The sequence below is a fragment of the Geotrypetes seraphini genome, chromosome 2 (assembly GCF_902459505.1).
Source record: "Geotrypetes seraphini chromosome 2, aGeoSer1.1, whole genome shotgun sequence".
Lineage (NCBI taxonomy): Eukaryota > Metazoa > Chordata > Amphibia > Gymnophiona > Dermophiidae > Geotrypetes > Geotrypetes seraphini.
Genome location: NC_047085.1, coordinates 140,045,573 through 140,064,636, shown reverse-complemented (window position 1 = coordinate 140,064,636; position 19,064 = coordinate 140,045,573). Strand labels below are relative to the sequence as shown.

At 44.3% G+C, this 19,064-nt stretch overlaps 1 protein-coding gene across 1 annotated transcript in view; it reads right to left on the bottom strand.

The window, feature by feature from the left end:
* Positions 1 to 19,064, bottom strand: part of NPC1 (NPC intracellular cholesterol transporter 1) — a 127,307-nt gene that overhangs the window by 64,854 nt on the left and 43,389 nt on the right. The window contains exons 9-11 of the mRNA XM_033933875.1: positions 9,047 to 9,273; positions 4,622 to 4,722; positions 1,756 to 1,858 (exon numbers count right to left, since the gene is read on the bottom strand). Coding sequence (XP_033789766.1) covers positions 1,756 to 1,858; positions 4,622 to 4,722; positions 9,047 to 9,273 — 431 coding nt within the window. The remainder of the gene's footprint in view (positions 1 to 1,755; positions 1,859 to 4,621; positions 4,723 to 9,046; positions 9,274 to 19,064) is intronic.

Sequence of the window (19,064 nt, the reverse complement as noted above, 5' to 3'; positions counted from 1 at the left end):
TGCTTACCATAGCTAACTCAGAAATAGAACATTTCTCAATCACTATAGGCCAGCTGGCAAGTGGGTTATGAAATATCTTTTACAGTTCATATACTGATTTATTAGAGCAAGAGGGAGGGGAGGGGGTTTTTCTCTTATGAGGTCTGGTTACTTCACCTTTATCCAAAGGACTTGTTTTGCTTCACCTGTATCACACCAGGTCTTCTTCTTCTTCATCTCATCCTCTTTTCCCTCTCAACACACCTCAGTCGACGGCAGCTTTAGTGAGCCGCTCCTGATGCCAGCATCGGGCGCATGCTCAGTTTTCATGCATGTGTCACCATACTACTCCAATGGCTTCAGCAAATCATAATGAATTCTCAAGGAGATGACTCCTTGGCCACACCAGTCACTAATAATAATAACAACTTTATTTTTGTATACCGCAATACCAGAAGTAGTTCAGAGCGGTTTACCTAGGAAGAGACTGTACACAGACAGCGATGTTACAGAGAATATTGTCTATTACATTGGTAGAGTAGTCAGAAATGCAATAAGTATGTCAGAGATACAACAAGGCAGGGAGGAATCAGAAAAATTTGTCAAAGAGATAGGTTTTGATTGATTTCCTGAAGGCTTGGTAGGAGGGTGTGTTAGAAATGAGGGTGGTTAGACATTTATTCCACCTGCCAGCTTGGAATGACAGTGTTCTATCAAGGAATCTCTTGTAGATATAGCCCTTCAAGGAGGGGAAGGCAAACAGGTAGGTGTTACGTGTGTGGGAGGTGCCTGGAAATACGAAATGGCGTGACAGTACAGTATTGCTTCTAAATATAAGTACTCAGGTTGCTAGATACCGAGGTTTTTAGACATTAACTGACCAATATTCAGACTACGGGAGATTTCTGGTGATCTCCCGCAGTCTGTAGCGATACTGGAAATTCAAAGCCAGTGCTGTATGTGGCGACAGGCACTGAATTTCAAGTCTATTTTTGGCTGGCTGGCAAAGACATACCCGGTTAGACCAATATTCAGCAGCTAAGTCTTAATGGCCAAAGATATACCACCCTTTTAGGCAGCTCTGTCTGATCATTGATCTTAGCCGGCAAGTCGCTGAATATTGGCAGTGACCTGCTATGTCATGCAACATAGCCTGTCACCAGCCAATCCACTAAGCCGGATATTCAGCAGGAGACAGCTGCTTACCTCCCGCTGAATAGCCAGCTATGTGCTATTTAGCAGACCAGCCAGCTAAATAGCACTAAATATTGGGCCTTAAGCATTCGACAGCACAGTGGGAAGTAGCAAGTTCAGAACCAACAATTCAAACTCCTGACAATTTCTCATGATCTTAGACAAGTCACTTCATTCTCCATTGCTTTACATATAAACCTAAATTGTAAGCTCACTGAGGCGAGGGTCATGCCTAACGCACCTGAATTAACTCTGCTTGAGCTACCAATGAAAAGGTGTGTGCTCAATATATAAATAAGAAGAAGTCTAATGTCTGTCTTACTGTAAGCATAAAGGCACAAAGACAAGAGCAGCAAAAAAAAAAAAAAAAGAGCGAGACAAAACATGTTCAACACATTCAATTTAAAGAGGACTTATTATTATTATTATTAAACTATCTCCAGACACGTTTCTTATTCAGGAACAAATGCAAATGCTAATGTGTCCCTGCACTCATCAGTCCATGTGGTCTGAGCAAGTACAGCTGGCAGGTGAGCAGTTCATGTTTATATCGTTGCCTCTTCCATATTCCCTAATACTTACTCCTTCTCCCAGGTCAGAGCTCGGTTCAGCTTCTCCGTATCATTGTGGTAATTATTCACAGGAAAAGTTATTACAAGGGCTGTGGCATTATTGTAATTGTCACCTATAATGAGGGAAAAAACTAAGTCATTTAGAAAATATTTATTACAATAATTTTCTGCTATTGACTTTTGTGATCATTATCCATTATACACTGATTTCTTGTAATCTGCTTTGAACCTCTTTTTGGGTGGGGGGATTGGCAGAATATAAATATTATATCAAATATCATTCAACATGGGTAGAAATTGAAAGACATGATAAAAAAAAAAAAAAGACTACGAGGTTGTTTATCCCAAATTGGCACTGAATTTATGATTGGCGTTTTAATCAAAGTTTTAATAAACTTGGAAACTTAGAAAATAGCAAAGAGTGTACCATATACCGTCCCCTAACAAATGATTCTCTACCTTCCAAGTTTTACCCATATCATCCTTCCTTCCCAACCCCCCAAAACAACATTCTCCCTCTCCTCCACCCCATGTCCATTTCTCTCTCTCTCTATCACTCTCACTCCTCCTGCAACAATCTTCCTTCCTTCCCTCCCCCAACCCCACTCACAGCTAATATGCTCTCTCCCCATGCACCATCTCACCCTCCCCTCCAGTGTGTAGCACCTTTCGTTTCATAGAAACATAGAAAAATGACAGCAGAAAAGGGCCAAAGCCCATCAAGTCTGCCCACTCCAGTGACCCTTCCCCCATGAGTTTGCTCGCCAACCTCCTGCCCTTACCTCATTAGAGATCCCACATGAATATCCCATTTATTTTTGAAATCTGCCACGCTGTTGGCTTCAATCACCTGCCGTGGGAGTTCATTCCAATGATCGACCACCCTCTCAGTGAAGAAATACTTTCTGGAGTCACCATGAAATTTCCCTCCCCTGATTTTCAGCGGATGCCCTCTGGTGGACGAAGGTCCCATAAGACGAAAGATATCCTCTTCCACCTCGATACGACCTGTGATATATTTAAATGTCTCAATCATGTCCCCTCTCTCTCTTCGTTCTTCAAGTGAGTACAGTTGCAATTTATTCAGCCTTACTTCATACGGAAGATCCTTGAGCCCCGAGACCATCCTGGTGGCCATCCACTGAACTGACTCAACTCTCAGCACATCTTTCCGGTAATGTGGTCTCCAGAATTGAACACAATATTCCAAATGAGGTCTCACCATGGACCTGTACAGTGGCATTATGACCTCTGGCATCCTGCTGATAAAACCTCTACGGATACAACCCATCATTTGCCTTGCCTTGGAAGCCTTTTCCACTTGATTGGCAGTTTTCATGTCATCACTAATGATTACTCCTAAATCCCGTTCTTCCGTGGTCCTAACTAAGGTCTCACCATTTAACGTGTAAGTCCGACACAGATTTCTTTTACCCAGGTGCATCACTTTGCATTTTTTAGCATTGAAGTTGAGCTGCCAAGTCGATGACCATTGTTCTAATAGTAGTAGGTCCTGCGTCATACTGTCAGGCATAGTGCTTTTACCTACTATGCATAGTGCTTTTACCTACTATGTTTCCTTCCCCTTTAGCCAGGTCCAGCAGCACCTCTTCTCTTTTCTCTTTCCTCCCTCCTTGTCCAGCAGCACCTCTCCCTCTACCCATGTCTAGCAGTACCCCCCTTCTCTCTTCCCAGCAGTACCTCTCCTCCCTTCCCTTGAATCCTCTTCCCCCTGTCCAGCAGTACCTTGCCTCCCAAGCAGCACCTCTCCCTCTCCTCATGTCCAGCAGTACCCCTTCTCCCTTCCCTCCACCCTCTTCTCCCTGTCCAGCAGTACCTCGTCTACCTTCCCCTCCTCCCCTGTCCAGCAGTACCTCTCCTCTCCCTAGTGGCAACTCACTGTGTGCTTTTAACTTCCCCACACAGTTGCCGCTAGCATTAGTTTAGCCGCGGTCTCATCAGGCAGCCTTTGCTAGGCTGGCCCACTTCTGACAAAGGAGGAAGTTGCATCATTGAAGTGGGCCGGCTTAGCAAAGGCCACGAGGCTGCCTGATGAAACTGCGGCTAAACTAATGCTAGCGGCAGCTGGTCCAGGGGTGGGGAAAGAAAACGAGAAAGGCAGGAGTCCCAGGAGATACACGATGGCAGACATACAGTGCCGGCGCCGCATACCTGCTGGGGCCGCGTGTTGAGAACCTGCCTACAGGACGTGCCTCTTGCCGTGAGAGGCAAGTCCTGTAGGCAGTCAGCCAGCGCCTCTCCTCGTTTCCAGTGTGCCGAGGTACACCTGAAATCCCAGGAGGCAAGCTAGTGTGCCGCGGCACACAGTTTGTGATACACTGGTCTAATTGTACAAAAAGATCCTTTTTGGGTTTTAAGAGAAAGTGCTAAATTGTTCAACAAACTGAAAGGTGCCACACAACAAGTTTATGGAGATTCACAGCTTAGGTTCTCCAGCAAAAGGACCAAGATTTTCTGATAAAAAAACAAAACAAAAAAAAACCAACCAAACCAAAACACAACTCACACACTATTCTATCATAACAAAAAGCAGTATTCTTACATGGAGGGAGTAGCCTAATGTTTAATGCAGTGGACTAAGAACCAGGAGCACTTGGGTTTATTTCTACAGCAGTTCCTTGTGACCCTGGGCAAGTCACCTAATCCTCCATTGCTCCAGGTATAAAAAGACTGAGTTTCAAGTTTATTAGTTTTTTGATATACCCACTAGGGACAGGAAAAGTACCTGCAGATGCAGGCTTATATCCCACTCTAACCACTACATTTATAGTGGAAAGCGTGAGCCCACCAAAATCCTACTGTACTGCCATATATGGCCTTGATGCGTCTCTCATCCTTCAGTAATCTCTACTCACCATCGTAGCCTCCTAATGCCAGCCAGGGGAAGACCGGCCCTCCAAACGTGCCCATACAAGGGTCATGGAGTGTGGTTGTATCATTCAACGAGGCCGGGGCCCTGCAAAACAGCACACACACATTTACATCTCCTACCCAAAAATGATAGCAGAACAAGCAGCACTGATTACGCTCAAAAGGATATCATAGTACAATTGCCCTGTGCTATGCACAAGGTGCTGAAAACATTACAGTACCAAACTAGCGCTTTGAGGATAACGCTAGCAGAAGGACTAAATCAGGAAGCAGTATTTGGGTTCCCACTGTCATTTTTTCCCACATTATACATAAATGGGAGCCTGTAAATAGAAGATAAGAAATTTTGCTTAGCTATGTCTCATTGTACAAAAATTCCACATCCTTAAAAAGCCTCAAACAACCAATGATGTCACATGATGGTGTTTCATGGTGATAAATTACAATTTTTGCTACACTCCACAGCAGAAAGTACGAGCATGTGAAATTAAACAACTACACTAAACAGGGGAAGGCCAAACCCTTCTTAGCCTATCTTTTTTTTGGGGGCTGACTTGTAGAGGGGTGAAAAGGTATCCTCTATGCGGGAAGATTACGGAAATCTCTCTTCTTCAGAATCAAAGGGCTTTGGAATAACCTTTCTGCCCCACTAAGGAATCAGGGCTCCTTCCAACTATTCCGAAAGCATCTAAAAACTAAGCTCTTCACAAAAATGTAAGGCTCTCTTCCCCCTATACTCAACCTCCAACCCCATTATGCTGTTCCTTCCTTATATTAAGCTTTTGTAAACCGTACCGAGCTCTATAATTATGGAGAGGATGTTGTATATAAACTTAAGGTTTAGTTTAGTTTAGTGAAAAGTGGTACATGCCCCAATAACTGGCAAGTCAATCCACCAATAAGAAAGCACGCTGGAAGTCAGTTAAGATGAGATTACACAAGGAAAGCATAACCACAAAAGAAAGGGGATTGAGAAAAAAACACCAGGCATTGCGAATACAGTTAGTGCAGCTGTTTACAACTGAAGGTAAAATAAAATTTATTTTTTTTTAAAGTTGCAATGGGGCACCTCGCAACAAATATGAAAAAACTCACCTTTTGGTCTTCCTTCTATTAAATTCCTTCTATTAAATCCTAGCTAACATCTGGAATTTTCACTCAAAATGGCAATTAAGGGCATAGTTAATGCCCAAAATTCTATGCCCATGCCTGGCTTTCTTTCTTTATAAACCACATCAAATTGAAAGGTTTTGCGGTCTAGAAATGGAAAATGGCTTCTTTCTGAGCCAGAAAAGCAGAAAGGATGCTGGGAAAGCAGTGTTCACAGGCCTCTGGAGGAGGGTGTATCAGTACTCCATAGACTGTCACTGTTAAGAGCTGGCTTATAAAACACAGAAAATGATAGCAGATAAAAGACCATATGGCCCATCAAATCTGCCCATATTTTTCTAACACCTAAGAGACCTCACATGCCTGTCCCAATATTTTTTGAATTCAGTTATAATCCTCGTCTCCACCACCTCCACCAAGAGGTCATTCCACACATCCATTATGCTTTCTGTAATGGAGTATTTCCTTAGTACTTCTGAGTCTATCCCCTTTTCTGCGATTATAATTTTCTAATTGTTCATTTTTCTATTAAGTAAAATTTTATCTTTTATAATCCCAGATGTCAAATCTTGAAGGCCTTCCATGCTATCCTTAACTTGCTTCAATTCAGAGGAAAAAAACTCTTCCTTTGTACCATCCAAAATTTTCCCCAGAGCATCCAAAGTACTCACTAATACAGCAACATCTTGCTAAGACCTGGCAACTGTCCTGTTCAACTTCAAGAGCTTCTCAGATGCTCTCCAATGTTACCACTGCAGGTTTCACCAGTTGGGAGCAAGCTTCAACTCCAACTCCCAACTACCCCTGTTCCCTCATTCTCACAGCAACAGCCCCTCGAATTGGGGTTTTTACTGCAAGAGATACCTCACAGGGCTATTAGAGCCATAAAAACATCCTTTAAAGGCTGGAAAAAGGATCCGAATGAAGAAAAATAAGAAGACACACAAGCACTGGCAAGTTAGCTTTCTTTATCAGTGCTTTGCATCTAAGAAAGAACATGAAGAGAAACTTGCAAAAAAGAGGCAAAAACTTTGCCTCATCAGAAGCAGAAACTAGCGAGGAAATCCATGGGAAAGTTGGATGATCAAAGAATGTTCAGGGAGAATAAGGCCATAGCAGACAGACTAATTGAATTCTTTGCTTCGGTCTTTATGGAAGATGATGTAAGAGATCTACCTTTAACCAGAAATGGTTTCCAAGGGTAATGATGCAGAAGAACTGAAAAATCTTGGTGAATCTGGAAGATGTACTAAGCCAAATCAACAAGTTATAAAAGTGATAAATCACCTGGAATGGATAGTATACATCCCAGGGTACTAAAAGAACTCGAATATTAAATTGCTGACCTGCTGTTAATGATCTGAAACCTGTCACTAAAACCATCTGTAGTACCTGAAGATTGGAGGGTGGCCAATATTACACCGATTTTTAAAAAGGGTTCCAGGGAAGATCTGGGAAATTACAGACCGGAAAGCCTGACCTCACTGCCGGGCAAAATGGTGGAAACAATTATAAATAAAATTGTGGAACACGTAGACAAACATGATTTGATGAGACAGAGTCAGCCTCAGCAATTTACTTGACTTCTTTGAAGGTGTGCATAAACATGTGGATAAAGGTGAGCCGGCTGATGTAGTATATCTAGATTTTCAGAAAGCTTTTGACAAAGTTCCTCATGAGAGGCTCATGAGAAAATTAGAGTGTCATGGGATAGATGGCAAAGTTCAGTTGTGGATTAAGAATTGGTTATTGGATAGAAAACAGAAGGTAGGGTTAAATGGTCATTTTTCTCAATGGAGGAGCGTAAACAGTGGAGTGCTGCAGGGATCTATACTGGGACCGGTGCTATTTAACTTATTTATAAATGATCTGGAAATTGGATTCACGAGTGAGGTGATTAGATTTGCAGATGACACTGTTCAAAGTTGTTAACACATGCAGATTGTGAAAAATTTGAACAGATGTTAGGAAACTGGAAAAGACTGGGAGTCCAAGTGGCAGATGAAATTTAATGTGGGAAAAATACAAAGTGGTGCACATTGGAAAGAATAACCCAAATCACAATTACCGGATGCTAGGGTCCACCTTGGGGGTTAGAGCCCATGAAAAGGGTCTGGATATTGTAGACAATATGATGAAACCTTTTGCCCAATATGCAGTGGCAGTCAGGAAACCAAACAGAATGCTGGGAATTATTTAAAAAGGGATAGTTAACAAGACTTAAGATATTATAATGCCTCTGTATCGCTCCAAGGTGCAACCTCACCTGGAGTATTGCGTTCAATTCTGGTCTCCTTATTTCAAGAAAGATATAACAGCACTGGAAAAAGTTCAGAGAAGTGCGACCAACATGATAAAGGGGATGGAAATCCTCTTGCACGAGGAAAGACTAAAAAGGTTAGGGCTCTTCAGCTTGGAAAAGGGTGGCAAGTCAAATGCACGTGGACAATACCGCACAACACCATTGTAAGAGAGACTCAATCTGTTTCACAACTTTCCATAAGTCCATCAATGAGATCTGCGAGGGTGTCACCTCAGAATCTGGGACTCCCTCAGGAAATATCACTGGACTAAGAACAATGGTAAGAGAATCAACTGAGACACTATAGCAAGTCCTTCGGTAGAAATAAAACCAATTTGGGAAAATTCTTTCTGAGGGATAGACAGAGAAGCAGTGGATTGATCAGGGGTCAGCCTTTCCCCTGAATATAAGGAAGCACCTGAATCTAAACCTGCAATAGAAGGTAAAGGAGATTTCAAATTCAGTGAGACCAAGTGTCTCTCAATAGGACCTGACAGATTAGGAATACCAAAAGTCAACAATTTTGGTTTAGCTTTATTCTTCCCCATTACTCAATCTCTCAATCTTCCAATAAAATTTTTTAGCCACTAGGGCTCAGAAGGAGCTAGGTGTGCCCCTTAGGGCATGCCCTGCAACCATGCCACAGGGGACTGTTGGGATTTATCCTCAGGAAGGGCGGCTCATAATGACATCAGCAAACCGCCCCAAAATGCTGGAAACTGGCCCAGTTCACAGCAGTAAAATAAGGAGCACCAGGCCACCAAGTACAGCTCTCCAAACCTCCCAAGGCTTCCAAGTTTTGATGAAACATACTAAATAAACAAAGTGACCACTCATCTTCTTCACATCCCCAGTTAGACTCTTGAGACAGATATGTTGTACCTGCGTACAGTTCTCTACCAAGTTTCCTGGCATACAGTACTATATAAACATACCAAGACAAACACAAACGGATTAACTGTGGAGGTTATCAAGGGACTCCAGGTCCCTCCCATACCGAACACAGTAGAGGAAGTGTGTGTGGTAGTCATCATAGGTATAGAATTCATCATGGGTGCTATGATCCAACGCCATATGGCTGTTCTGGAAGTAGTTAAGCACACTAAGGATGGTGCAGTTGTTGTTGTAGGGAGCCAGCGCTGCCAGGCAGATGTCCTTCAGCATCACACTCTCATTCTTGTAATAGGCAGTTATGTTCTCTATGGCATCTTGCAAATCCAGCACCTGAAAGGCAGCAAAGAGAATGACAAACTAATCACACACTAATGTACAAGATCTATGTTTGAGGTTTCGAAGCTACTTTCAGCCCCTCTCCCCCCCCTCCCCACAACACAGAATAAAGCTAGAACTTTTTATATTTCTACTTAACTTAAAATGTAACACTGTATTTTTGGTTCAGAAATAGAAAACAGCATCCTGTGTCAGAATTACATAATCATTGTAAGGTGATGTATTTTTACTGGACTAACACAGTACATCTGATGAGCTTTCGAGAGCTATGCTTCCTTCATTAGGCCAGCGAGGACACAGTTGTGGATGAGGTTACCTGCTTAAGCCAGAGAGCTGCAGGTTAAATGAATAATCAACATTTAGTAAGATATGGGGCTGGAGTGGCTTGACCAGAGGTGGCAACTGGAAAAACTTTACTTTGCGACTCTGTACAGCGTCAAGTATATCTGGTAGCACTCTAGAAATAATTAATAGTAGTAGTAGAACCCAAAACATTTAGGACCAAAGGGACTAACCCATTACAGGCAGAGGCCTCATTATGACACTTAAAACACAAAACAAAACTTACCTAGCGTTCTAGCTGTATTATCTGGCTGTCGGAAAACTGTACCTCAGTGTGAACATTTATACGCTTCCATAATGCATACACTTAGCTACACTAAATGAATGCATTCTCTGGGCATGTTTTGGGGGTGGGGGGAAGCAGAATCCACAAGATGGTGTTTTCAGGTTCTGCACATACTTTTACTAAAACAAAGTAGTATTCTACCCACAAGAGAAAAGAAAAGAAAAAAAAAAAAAAAAAAAAAAGAGACTGGCTACTTTCTAGCTGCAGCAATTGTCAAGGTGAACATACATGCATATTATAGGTTCAAAGCCCACAAACTAAATCTGAGAATTGTTCCTGTGACATTTCATTGTCTTTGCTTCACTCTGTCAAGCTCATTTCCTCTCATTCACTTTACCAAGCAATAATTGTACTACTGCTACTTATTTCTATAGCGCTACCAGACATACACAGCGCTGTACAGAATCACAAAGAAGATGGTCCCTACTCAAAGGAGCTTACAATCTAAACAGACAAACAGGATGCCATGGATAAGTCACAACGTCCAAGTTCCGTCGATCCTGGGCTGTATAACTTTCGGTTATACATGCTGTACGACTAAGTCTAAGCCAGCCCACGTCCCGCCCAACTCCCACCCTCAACACGCCTCCCGAAATGCCCCGTTTAGCTTTTGACGTTGAGCGGCACTATGAAGGCCTAGATTGTTTAGAAATATGTCCAAAACCCGGTTTTTATTTTCGGCGCGTGGACGTTTTTGAGAAATGTTCGTCCAAGTGCAGACTTAGGCCAGTTTTTGGACGTTTTTCTCTTTCGATTACGAGCCCCTTAATGTCTTATTAAAGAAATGACAATTTTGCATGAGATAAAACTCTTTATAGTCTATAAATCTTTCCTTGTGGCTAAGTCTTAATAATAATATTGTAATTTATAGCTAAAGAGACATATGATCAAGAAACTGTTTTATTTTACTTTTGGGATTATGATAAACATACCGAGGGCCTCAAAATACTACCTGGCAGGCCGCGAGTTTGAGACCACTGAGTTAGAAGTAGATTGTAGAAAGTGTGAAGTTATGAGTGTATGGACAAAGGTTTGGGCAACATGCTCAGAGAGGAAAGGGCAAATTTTGGAGATGTTGTAGAGACAGAAGCGGCAGGCCTTAGCAGTTTGTTGGATGTGAGTAGAAAATGACAGGTTGGAATCAAAGACAACTCCAAGGTTGCAAGCAGATAAGACTGGAACTATGACAGTATTATCTACAGAGCCAAAGAATGAAGGGAGAGGAGCAGAGGGTTTAGGAGGAAAGAGGAGCAGCTCAGTCTTGGACATGCTTAGTTTCAGATGATGGCAGGACATCCAAGCAGCAATGTCAGCCAAACAAGGTGACCTGCAACTCCTGCACATTCAGATAGCTTCTTAGCTAGCTCTGTCTAGTGTAAAGCTGGTGTTACTGCTCAGTGCTGGAAGACAGAATGATGCCCCATTTATTACATGTGTATTAAATTAGTCCAAGGGAAAGTCTGTTTTACCCTTATTTCTACATACTGAAGTGGACCAACATGGCAACCACAATATACTTGGCTTACAAAACCACAAAAAAGAAATTTTTGGAGGTGGTACTTGGAGATAGGTCGACACTGATCAAAAAACTAGCCTTGATAGTGAAGTAGGCCGCTGTCTAGGCCTACCTCGAAATGGAGACTCCACACACTATATACTGGTTTCAATAGGTATACATTTATTAGCAAATCAGTAACAGCTTACAATTTCAAATGATTCAGCATATAATGGAACAGATGTGATCCTCAGGCCTGAGGGTCCTCTGATGTCTGTTCTGCTTACTTCTGCTTATAGGCCTGGTTTTATACATTTCTTGGTGGTCAATACCACGTTAGCCTAAATCACATGATACATCTTTATTGGTTATTTTTCTTATACGTCAATACATAAGTAGATTCATTTATTGGCTTATCTATTTGTGTCATCTTATACGTCTGTTCAGTTTGCCGTAAGGCCTAACCCTTTCCTGCAAATGCCCTTTTCCCTTTACCATATATGCAATTTCGAGTCCAAAATTCCTTCTCTGCTGTGGTAACACATGATAAATCTTGCTAAATAATGTTCTTGAGTTTTTCTGACCATGAGCTGTGTTCCTCTTTGCATAATATCCGGCCAGGTGCCATGCATCGGAATTTAAGTCTTGTTTCTTACAAGTTTTTGCTTACCATAGCTAACTCAGAAACAGAACATTTCTCAATCACTATAGGCCAGCTGGTAAGTGGGTTATGAAATATTTTTTACAGTTCATATACTGATTTATTAGAGCAAGAGGGAGGGGAGGGGGTTTTTCTCTTGTGAGGTCTGGTTACTTCACCTTTATCCAAAGGACTTGTTTTGCTTCACCTGTATCACACCAGGTCTTCTTCTTCTTCGTCTCATCCTCTTTTCCCTCTCAATAGATTCATGACAAAATGGGAAACATAAGACACAGCTTCTTTATGAGTTGGGTGTGTGTTGTGTCTTGTACCAAAATCTGCCAAGCACAGTACCATTACCCTCTTCCAACCTCAAGAGAACAAAGGAGGAAAAAAGTCCCCAACAGAAGGAATGCTAAAGGACAAGAAAGTAAGGATAGACTAATAAAAATGAATCATGGAACTCTGGCATAAGACCTAACAAAAAGCACAGTTACTTAACGTAACAGGTGTTATCCAGGGACAGCAGGCAGATATTCTTGACTGATGGGTGACGGCACCGACGGAGCCCCGGTACGGACAGTTTTAGAGTGATTGCACTCTAAGAACTTGGAAAGTTCTAGTAGGCCGCACCGCGCACGCGCGAGTGCCTTCCTGCCCGACAGAGGCGCGCGGTCCCCAGTTAGGATAAGCCAGCTAAGAAGCCAACCCGGGGAGATGGGTGGGACGCAAGAATATCTGCCTGCTGTCCCTGGATAACACCTGTTACGGTAAGTAACTGTGCTTTATCCCAGGACAAGCAGGCAGCATATTCTTGGCTGATGGGTGACCTCCAAGCTAACAAAAAAGAGGGATGGAGGGAAGGTTGGCCATTAGGAAAACAAATTTTGCAAAACAGATTGGCCGAAGTGTCCATCCCGTCTGGAGAATGCATCCAGACAATAGTGAGATGTAAAAGTATGAACTGAGGACCAAGTAGCAGCCTTGCAGATTTCCTCAATAGGAGTGGAACGGAGGAAAGCTACAGATGCTACCATAGCTCGAACTCTATGGGCCGTGACAGAACCTTCCAGTGTCAGTCCGGACTGAGCATAATAGAATGAAATGCACGCAGCAAGCCAATTAGACAACGTACGTTTAGAAAGAGGACATCCCAATTTATTCAGATCAAAGGACAGAAAGAGTTGAAGGAATGATCTGTGGGGTTTAGTACGCTCTAAATAGTAAGCTAAAGCCCGCTTACAGTCCAAAGTATGTAGAGCCTGTTCTCCAGAATGAGAGTGAGGTTTCGGAAAGAAGACAGGCAGAACAATGGATTGGTTGAGATGGAATTCAGAGACAACCTTAGGGAGAAACTTTGGATGTGTACGCAGAACCACCTTGTCATGATGAAAGACTGTAAAAGGTGGATCCGCCACTAGTGCATGTAGCTCACTGACCCTCCTGGCAGAGGTTAGAGCAATAAGGAAGACCACTTTCCAAGTAAGAAACTTGAAAGGAGCCGTAGCCAAAGGTTCAAACGGGGGCTTCATCAAGGCGGAGAGAACCACATTAAGATTCCAGACTACAGGTGGAGCCTTAAGAGGTGGTTTCACATTGAAAAGACCCCGCATGAATCTCGAAACCAAAGGATGAGTTGAAAGGAGTTTTCCATGTACTGGCTCATGAAAAGCAGCAATAGCACTGAGGTGGACTCTGATGGAAGTAGACTTGAGTCCAGAGTCAGACAAAGAAAGAAGGTAATCCAACAAGGTCTCCACTGCAAGGGACGTAGGATCATGATGATGAAGAAGACACCAGGAAGAAAACCGTGTCCACTTCTGGTGATAACACTGAAGAGTGGCAGGTTTTCTGGAGGCATCCAGAATGGAACGAACGGGCTGGGACAAAAGAGTATCATTTTAAGTCAGCCCGAGAGATACCAAGCTGTCAGGTGCAGAGACTGGAGGTTGGGATGCAGAAGGGTCTCCTGATGCTGAGTAAGCAGAGAAGGAAACAACGGAAGAAGAATAGGCTCCCTGGAACTGAGTTGAAGTAGAAGGGAGAACCAATGTTGCCTGGGCCATCATGGAGCGATGAGAATCATGGTGGCCTGTTCCCTCTTGAGCTTGAACAAGGTTCGCAACATGAGAGGAAGTGGAGGGAAAGCATACAGGAACAGATTCGACCAGTCCAGGAGAAATGCATCTGCTGCTAGACGGTGAGGGGTGTAGAGCCTGGAGCAGAAGAGGGGCAGCTGGTGATTGTGAGGAGCTGCAAAGAGGTCTATCTGAGGAGTGCCCCATTGAGCGAAGATGGACTGTAGGGTGACAGGATCGAGAGTCCACTCGTGAGGCTGAAGAATTCTGCTGAGTTTGTCCGCCAAGGAATTCTGTTCTCCCTGAATGTAGATTGCTTTCAGGAATAGTTGCTGATTTGTGGCCCAAGCCCAAATCTTCTGGGCTTCCTGGCACAAGAGGCGAGAGCCCGTCCCACCCTGCTTGTTGATGTAGTACATCGCTACTTGGTTGTCTGTGCAGAGCAGGAGGACTTGAGGAAAGAGAAGATGTTGGAAGGCCTTGAGGGCATAAAACATCGCTCTGAGTTCCAGAAAATTGATGTGATGCTTCATTTCCTGGGCTTTCCAAAGACCCTGAGTTTGGAATTCGTGCAAATGAGCTCCCCAGGCATAAGGGGAGGCGTCGGTGGTGATGACAAGTTGATGAGGAGGTAGCTGGAATAGAAGACCTCTGGAGAGATTTGAGGATATCAACCACCATTGTAGAGATCGACGAAGAGATGATGTCACAGATATGTGTCGAGAGCAAGGATCCGTCGCTTGGGACCACTGGGTAGCTAGGGTCCACTAAGGAGTGCGCAGGTGAAGACGTGCGAAGGGTGTGACATGAACTGTGGAGGCCATGTGATCCAAGAGTATCATCATTTGCTTGGCCGAGATAGAACGCTGTGAAAGCACCTGCTGACAGAGATTGAAGAGTTTGAAGACGGTTGACGGTAGGAACGCTCTCATGAGGACTGTATCCAGCACCGCCCCAATGAATTGAAGTCTCTGAGTGGGGATGACATGAGATTTGGGTAGATTGATCTCGAATCCCAGGAGCTGTAGAAACAGGATGGTTTGGTTGGTGGCCAAAAGTACTGACTGAGATGAATTGGTCTTGATTAACCAATCGTCCAGATAAGGAAAGACTTGAAGGTGGTGAGAGCGTAGGTAGGCAGCCACCACAATCAGACATTTGGTGAACACTCTTGGAGAGGAGGCAAGACGAAGGGTAGCACCTTGTATTGGTAATGACAATGATTGATCATGAAGCGGAGGTATTGTCTGGAGGCCAGATTGATCGGGATGTGAGTATATGCCTCTTTGAGATCGAGGGAACATAGCCAGTCGCCTTGATTGAGAAGAGGGTAAAGAGTGGCCAGAGAAAGCATCCTGAATTTTTCTTTGACCAAGCATTTGTTGAGATCGCGAAGATCTAGGATGGGTCTGAGATCTCCTGTTTTTTTGGGGACTAGAAAATAACGGGAGTAGAATCCCTGTCCATGCTGATCTAGAGGAACTTCCTCTATGGCGTTCAGAAGGAGGAGGGATTGAACCTCCTGAAGAAGGAGAGAAGACTGCGGAGTGTGCAAAGCAGACTCTTTTGGCAGACTTTGGGTAGGAAGAGTCTGAAAGTTGAGAGAATAGCCGTGGCAGATGATGTTGAGGACCCATTGATCCGAGGTGATGATTTCCCAACGGCTTATGTAATGAGCAAGGCGTCCTCCTATGGGTTGTGGAAGATGGGCAGATGGTACAATACTGGCTATGTCCTGGAGAACCAAGTCAAAAGGGCTGGGACGACTTTTGTGGAGGAGGAGGCTTCACCTGTTGTTGTTGTGCTGGTCTAGGGTTTTGCCTCTGTTGTTGTCGTTGGCGCCTAGGTTGCTGAGGGGCCGGTGGCAAAGGACGAGCCACATAGCGGCGTTGGTAGGCCGATTGCTGTCGAAAAGGCCTAGTAGGTGGGGTCTTCTTTTTTGTTTTGAGGAGAGTATCCCACCTAGTCTCATGAGCTGAGAGCTTTTGGGTAGTGGAGTCCATGGATTCTCCAAAGAGCTCATCACCCAGGCAAGGCGCATTAGCCAGTCGGTCTTGATGGTTGACATCCAGTTCTGAAACCCTGAGCCATGCCAGACGACGCATGGCCACCGACATGGCCGTGGCTCGAGAGGGCAGCTCAAATGTGTCATAGATCGACCTGACCATGAATTTGCGTAGTTGTAAAAGGGATGAAGAAGTTTGGCGAAAGGCAGATCTTTTGCGGTCAGGGAGGTATTTCTCAAAAGCAGTCAGATTTTGAATGAGATGCTTTAGATAGAATGAGAAATGAAAAGCATAATTCCCTGATCTATTAGCTAGCATCGCATTCTGATACAACCTTTTGCCAAACTTATCCATGGGCTTACCTTCTCTGCCAGGAGGGACCGAGGCATACACACTAGCTCCCGTGGATTTCTTTAAAGTGGATTCCACCAAGAGAGACTCATGAGGGAGTTGTGGTTTGTCAAAGCCAGGAATGGGGATGACCTTGTATAAGGAGTCCAGTTTGCGAGGGGCTCCTGGGATGGTTAAAGGCGTCTCCAGATTTTTGTAAAAAGTCTCTCTTAATATATCATGGAGAGGCAATTTTAGAAATTCCCTTGAAGGCTGGTCAAAATCCAGTGCATCAAGAAATGCCTTGGATTTTTTGGACTCAGCCTCCAAGGGAATAGAGAGAGAGTCACACATCTCTTTCAGAAATGAGGTGAAAGAGGTTGCATCAGGCTTAGAGGACGGATCTAAAACAGAAGGATCCTCGTTAGCCGATGAACATTCCCCCTCAGAGAGAAGAGGCTCTTCGGAGTCACCCCACAGATCAGGGTCCCTCACCTGAAAGCTGCGATCCCGGGACTCCGGTGTGGAAGGGTCCAGGTGTCGAGTCTTGCGTGTCGACTTACCCGACCTTAGAGAAGCGGTACCGGGAGATGTTAAGGGCTGTGTCGGAGCCGAAGTTTGCACAGCCTGATATAAGGCCCTCGGTTCCGGCGCTAAGATCGGCATGGATACCGATGAAGCAGAATGTACCGGTACCGACAGAGTGGATGCAGATAAAAGAGGCTGCTCCACTGTCGGTACCAGTGGCTCAGACCGGACCGGGACTGGAATGCTCGGTTTCAAAAGAGCAGTTAGGAGCTGCTGCAATTGCTCCTTGAGCTGCACCTGCAGGACGGCGGCAATTCGCTCGTCCAGCGAAGGCACCGGTACCGGTTTTTTCTTCTGCGGTACCTTCGGTGCCGCTCGACACTCCGAAGAGGAGGAACCCGATGTCGAGGGGCTCACCTCAATCGGTGTGGAGCGCTTCCGCGGGCGCCTCGAGGTCGGCAGGACTTGGCTCGCTGCTACTGAGACCGGAGGACGCTACAGCGGGGAAGGCTTCTTAGCCGGCTTACCTGGAGGATGCGACGCCGGCGCGGTGTCGAAGAGGTACGTGCCGACTGAGACGGGGCCGATGTCGGTGCCGCAGAATCCGACATGTCGGTACCAAACAATAACCGCTGCTGGATCTGACGGTTTTTTAAGGTTCTCTTTTTTAAAGTGGCACAGTGGGTGCAGGTGGACGCCCGATGGTCAGGACCCAGGCACTGCAAGCACCAGTTATGTGGGTCGGTGAGAGAGATGGGCCGTGCACACCGCTGGCACTTCTTAAACCCGGGTTGGGGGGGCATGAACGTAAAAACGGCTTCTGCCAAATCGAAGGCCGAAGCCTCGATGGTGGCAGCAGGCCTCGCCGGGGCAAAACCGAAAAAAGAAAGAAAAAAGAAAATTTTTTTTTTTTTTTTTAATAAGAAAATATTAAAAGAAAAAAAAGAAATACAATTTCCGTAGAGGTTTACGCGAATGAGGAAAAAAGTTTTCAGCAGCCGTTGAAAAGTGCGTCTTCTTAGCTCCGCGGAAACTAAGAAACTGGGGACCGCGCGCCTCTGTCGGGCGGGAAGGCACTCGCGCGTGCACGGTGCAGCCTACTAGAACTTTCCAAGTTCTTAGAGTGCAATCACTCTAAAATTGTCCGTATCGGGGCTCCGTCGGTGCCGTCACCCATCAGTCAAGAATATGCTGCCTGCTTGTCCTGGGATAACAAAGTTTATGATGATGAAAAAGATATTAAAACAAAAAGGATGGTAGAAATGATTGGAATGATTTAACATGCAAATGATTAGTATGAGGGGGATAATCTTTTCACATTGCATTTTCTCAGAGCTTGAAGCAGAAAATGTTTTTATGGTTATCATCATTTCCCTTTGAAGATAACTAAACCCCAGTCATATGTTTTATATCATTTGGATCACTGCGGTTCCTGATGCAGGCATCTAGTACTGATACATAGAACCGTGTCAAGTACGAGTATACTGAATTTCCACCATTCTTTGGGAATTTGCTTTAAGTAGATCTATTATGAAAAAGACTTAGTTTTTACGCCAAGGTTCCGATTCATTTTTAATGGTCCACTACTACTTTGTCATTTACCACTTCCTACCTTGTCAACAATTAACAGTTTATAGGGTAATCTTAGAAGTGCACTTGGAAAATTCTGAAATGCACACACATTTCTTTTTTCCAAGAGGTGTTACAGATTTTCCTGTCTCAGGAAACTAGCACAATCTATTGACCTTCTCTTCTCCATGGTAAAAGTCATCCACTGTAGGTAAGTATATGAAGTCGTGTGCAACTTATGGTGGCCACCACTTCCATGACTGTTTCTTGGCAAACTATTAGAGTGGTTTGCTTTTGTTTTCCCCAGTCAACATTACCCCACCCACCCCCACCTACAACCAGGTACTCATTTACTTACTGAAAATAGATGGATGGCCAAGATGGCAGAGTTGGTCAGAAACCAGCTAGAGCTGACAGAAATCCCAGTATAGGATTCAAACACATGTCATGGACACAGTAAGCAAGAAAGAAACCTACTGACTACACCAAGAGGTGTTACAAAACTGAAGGG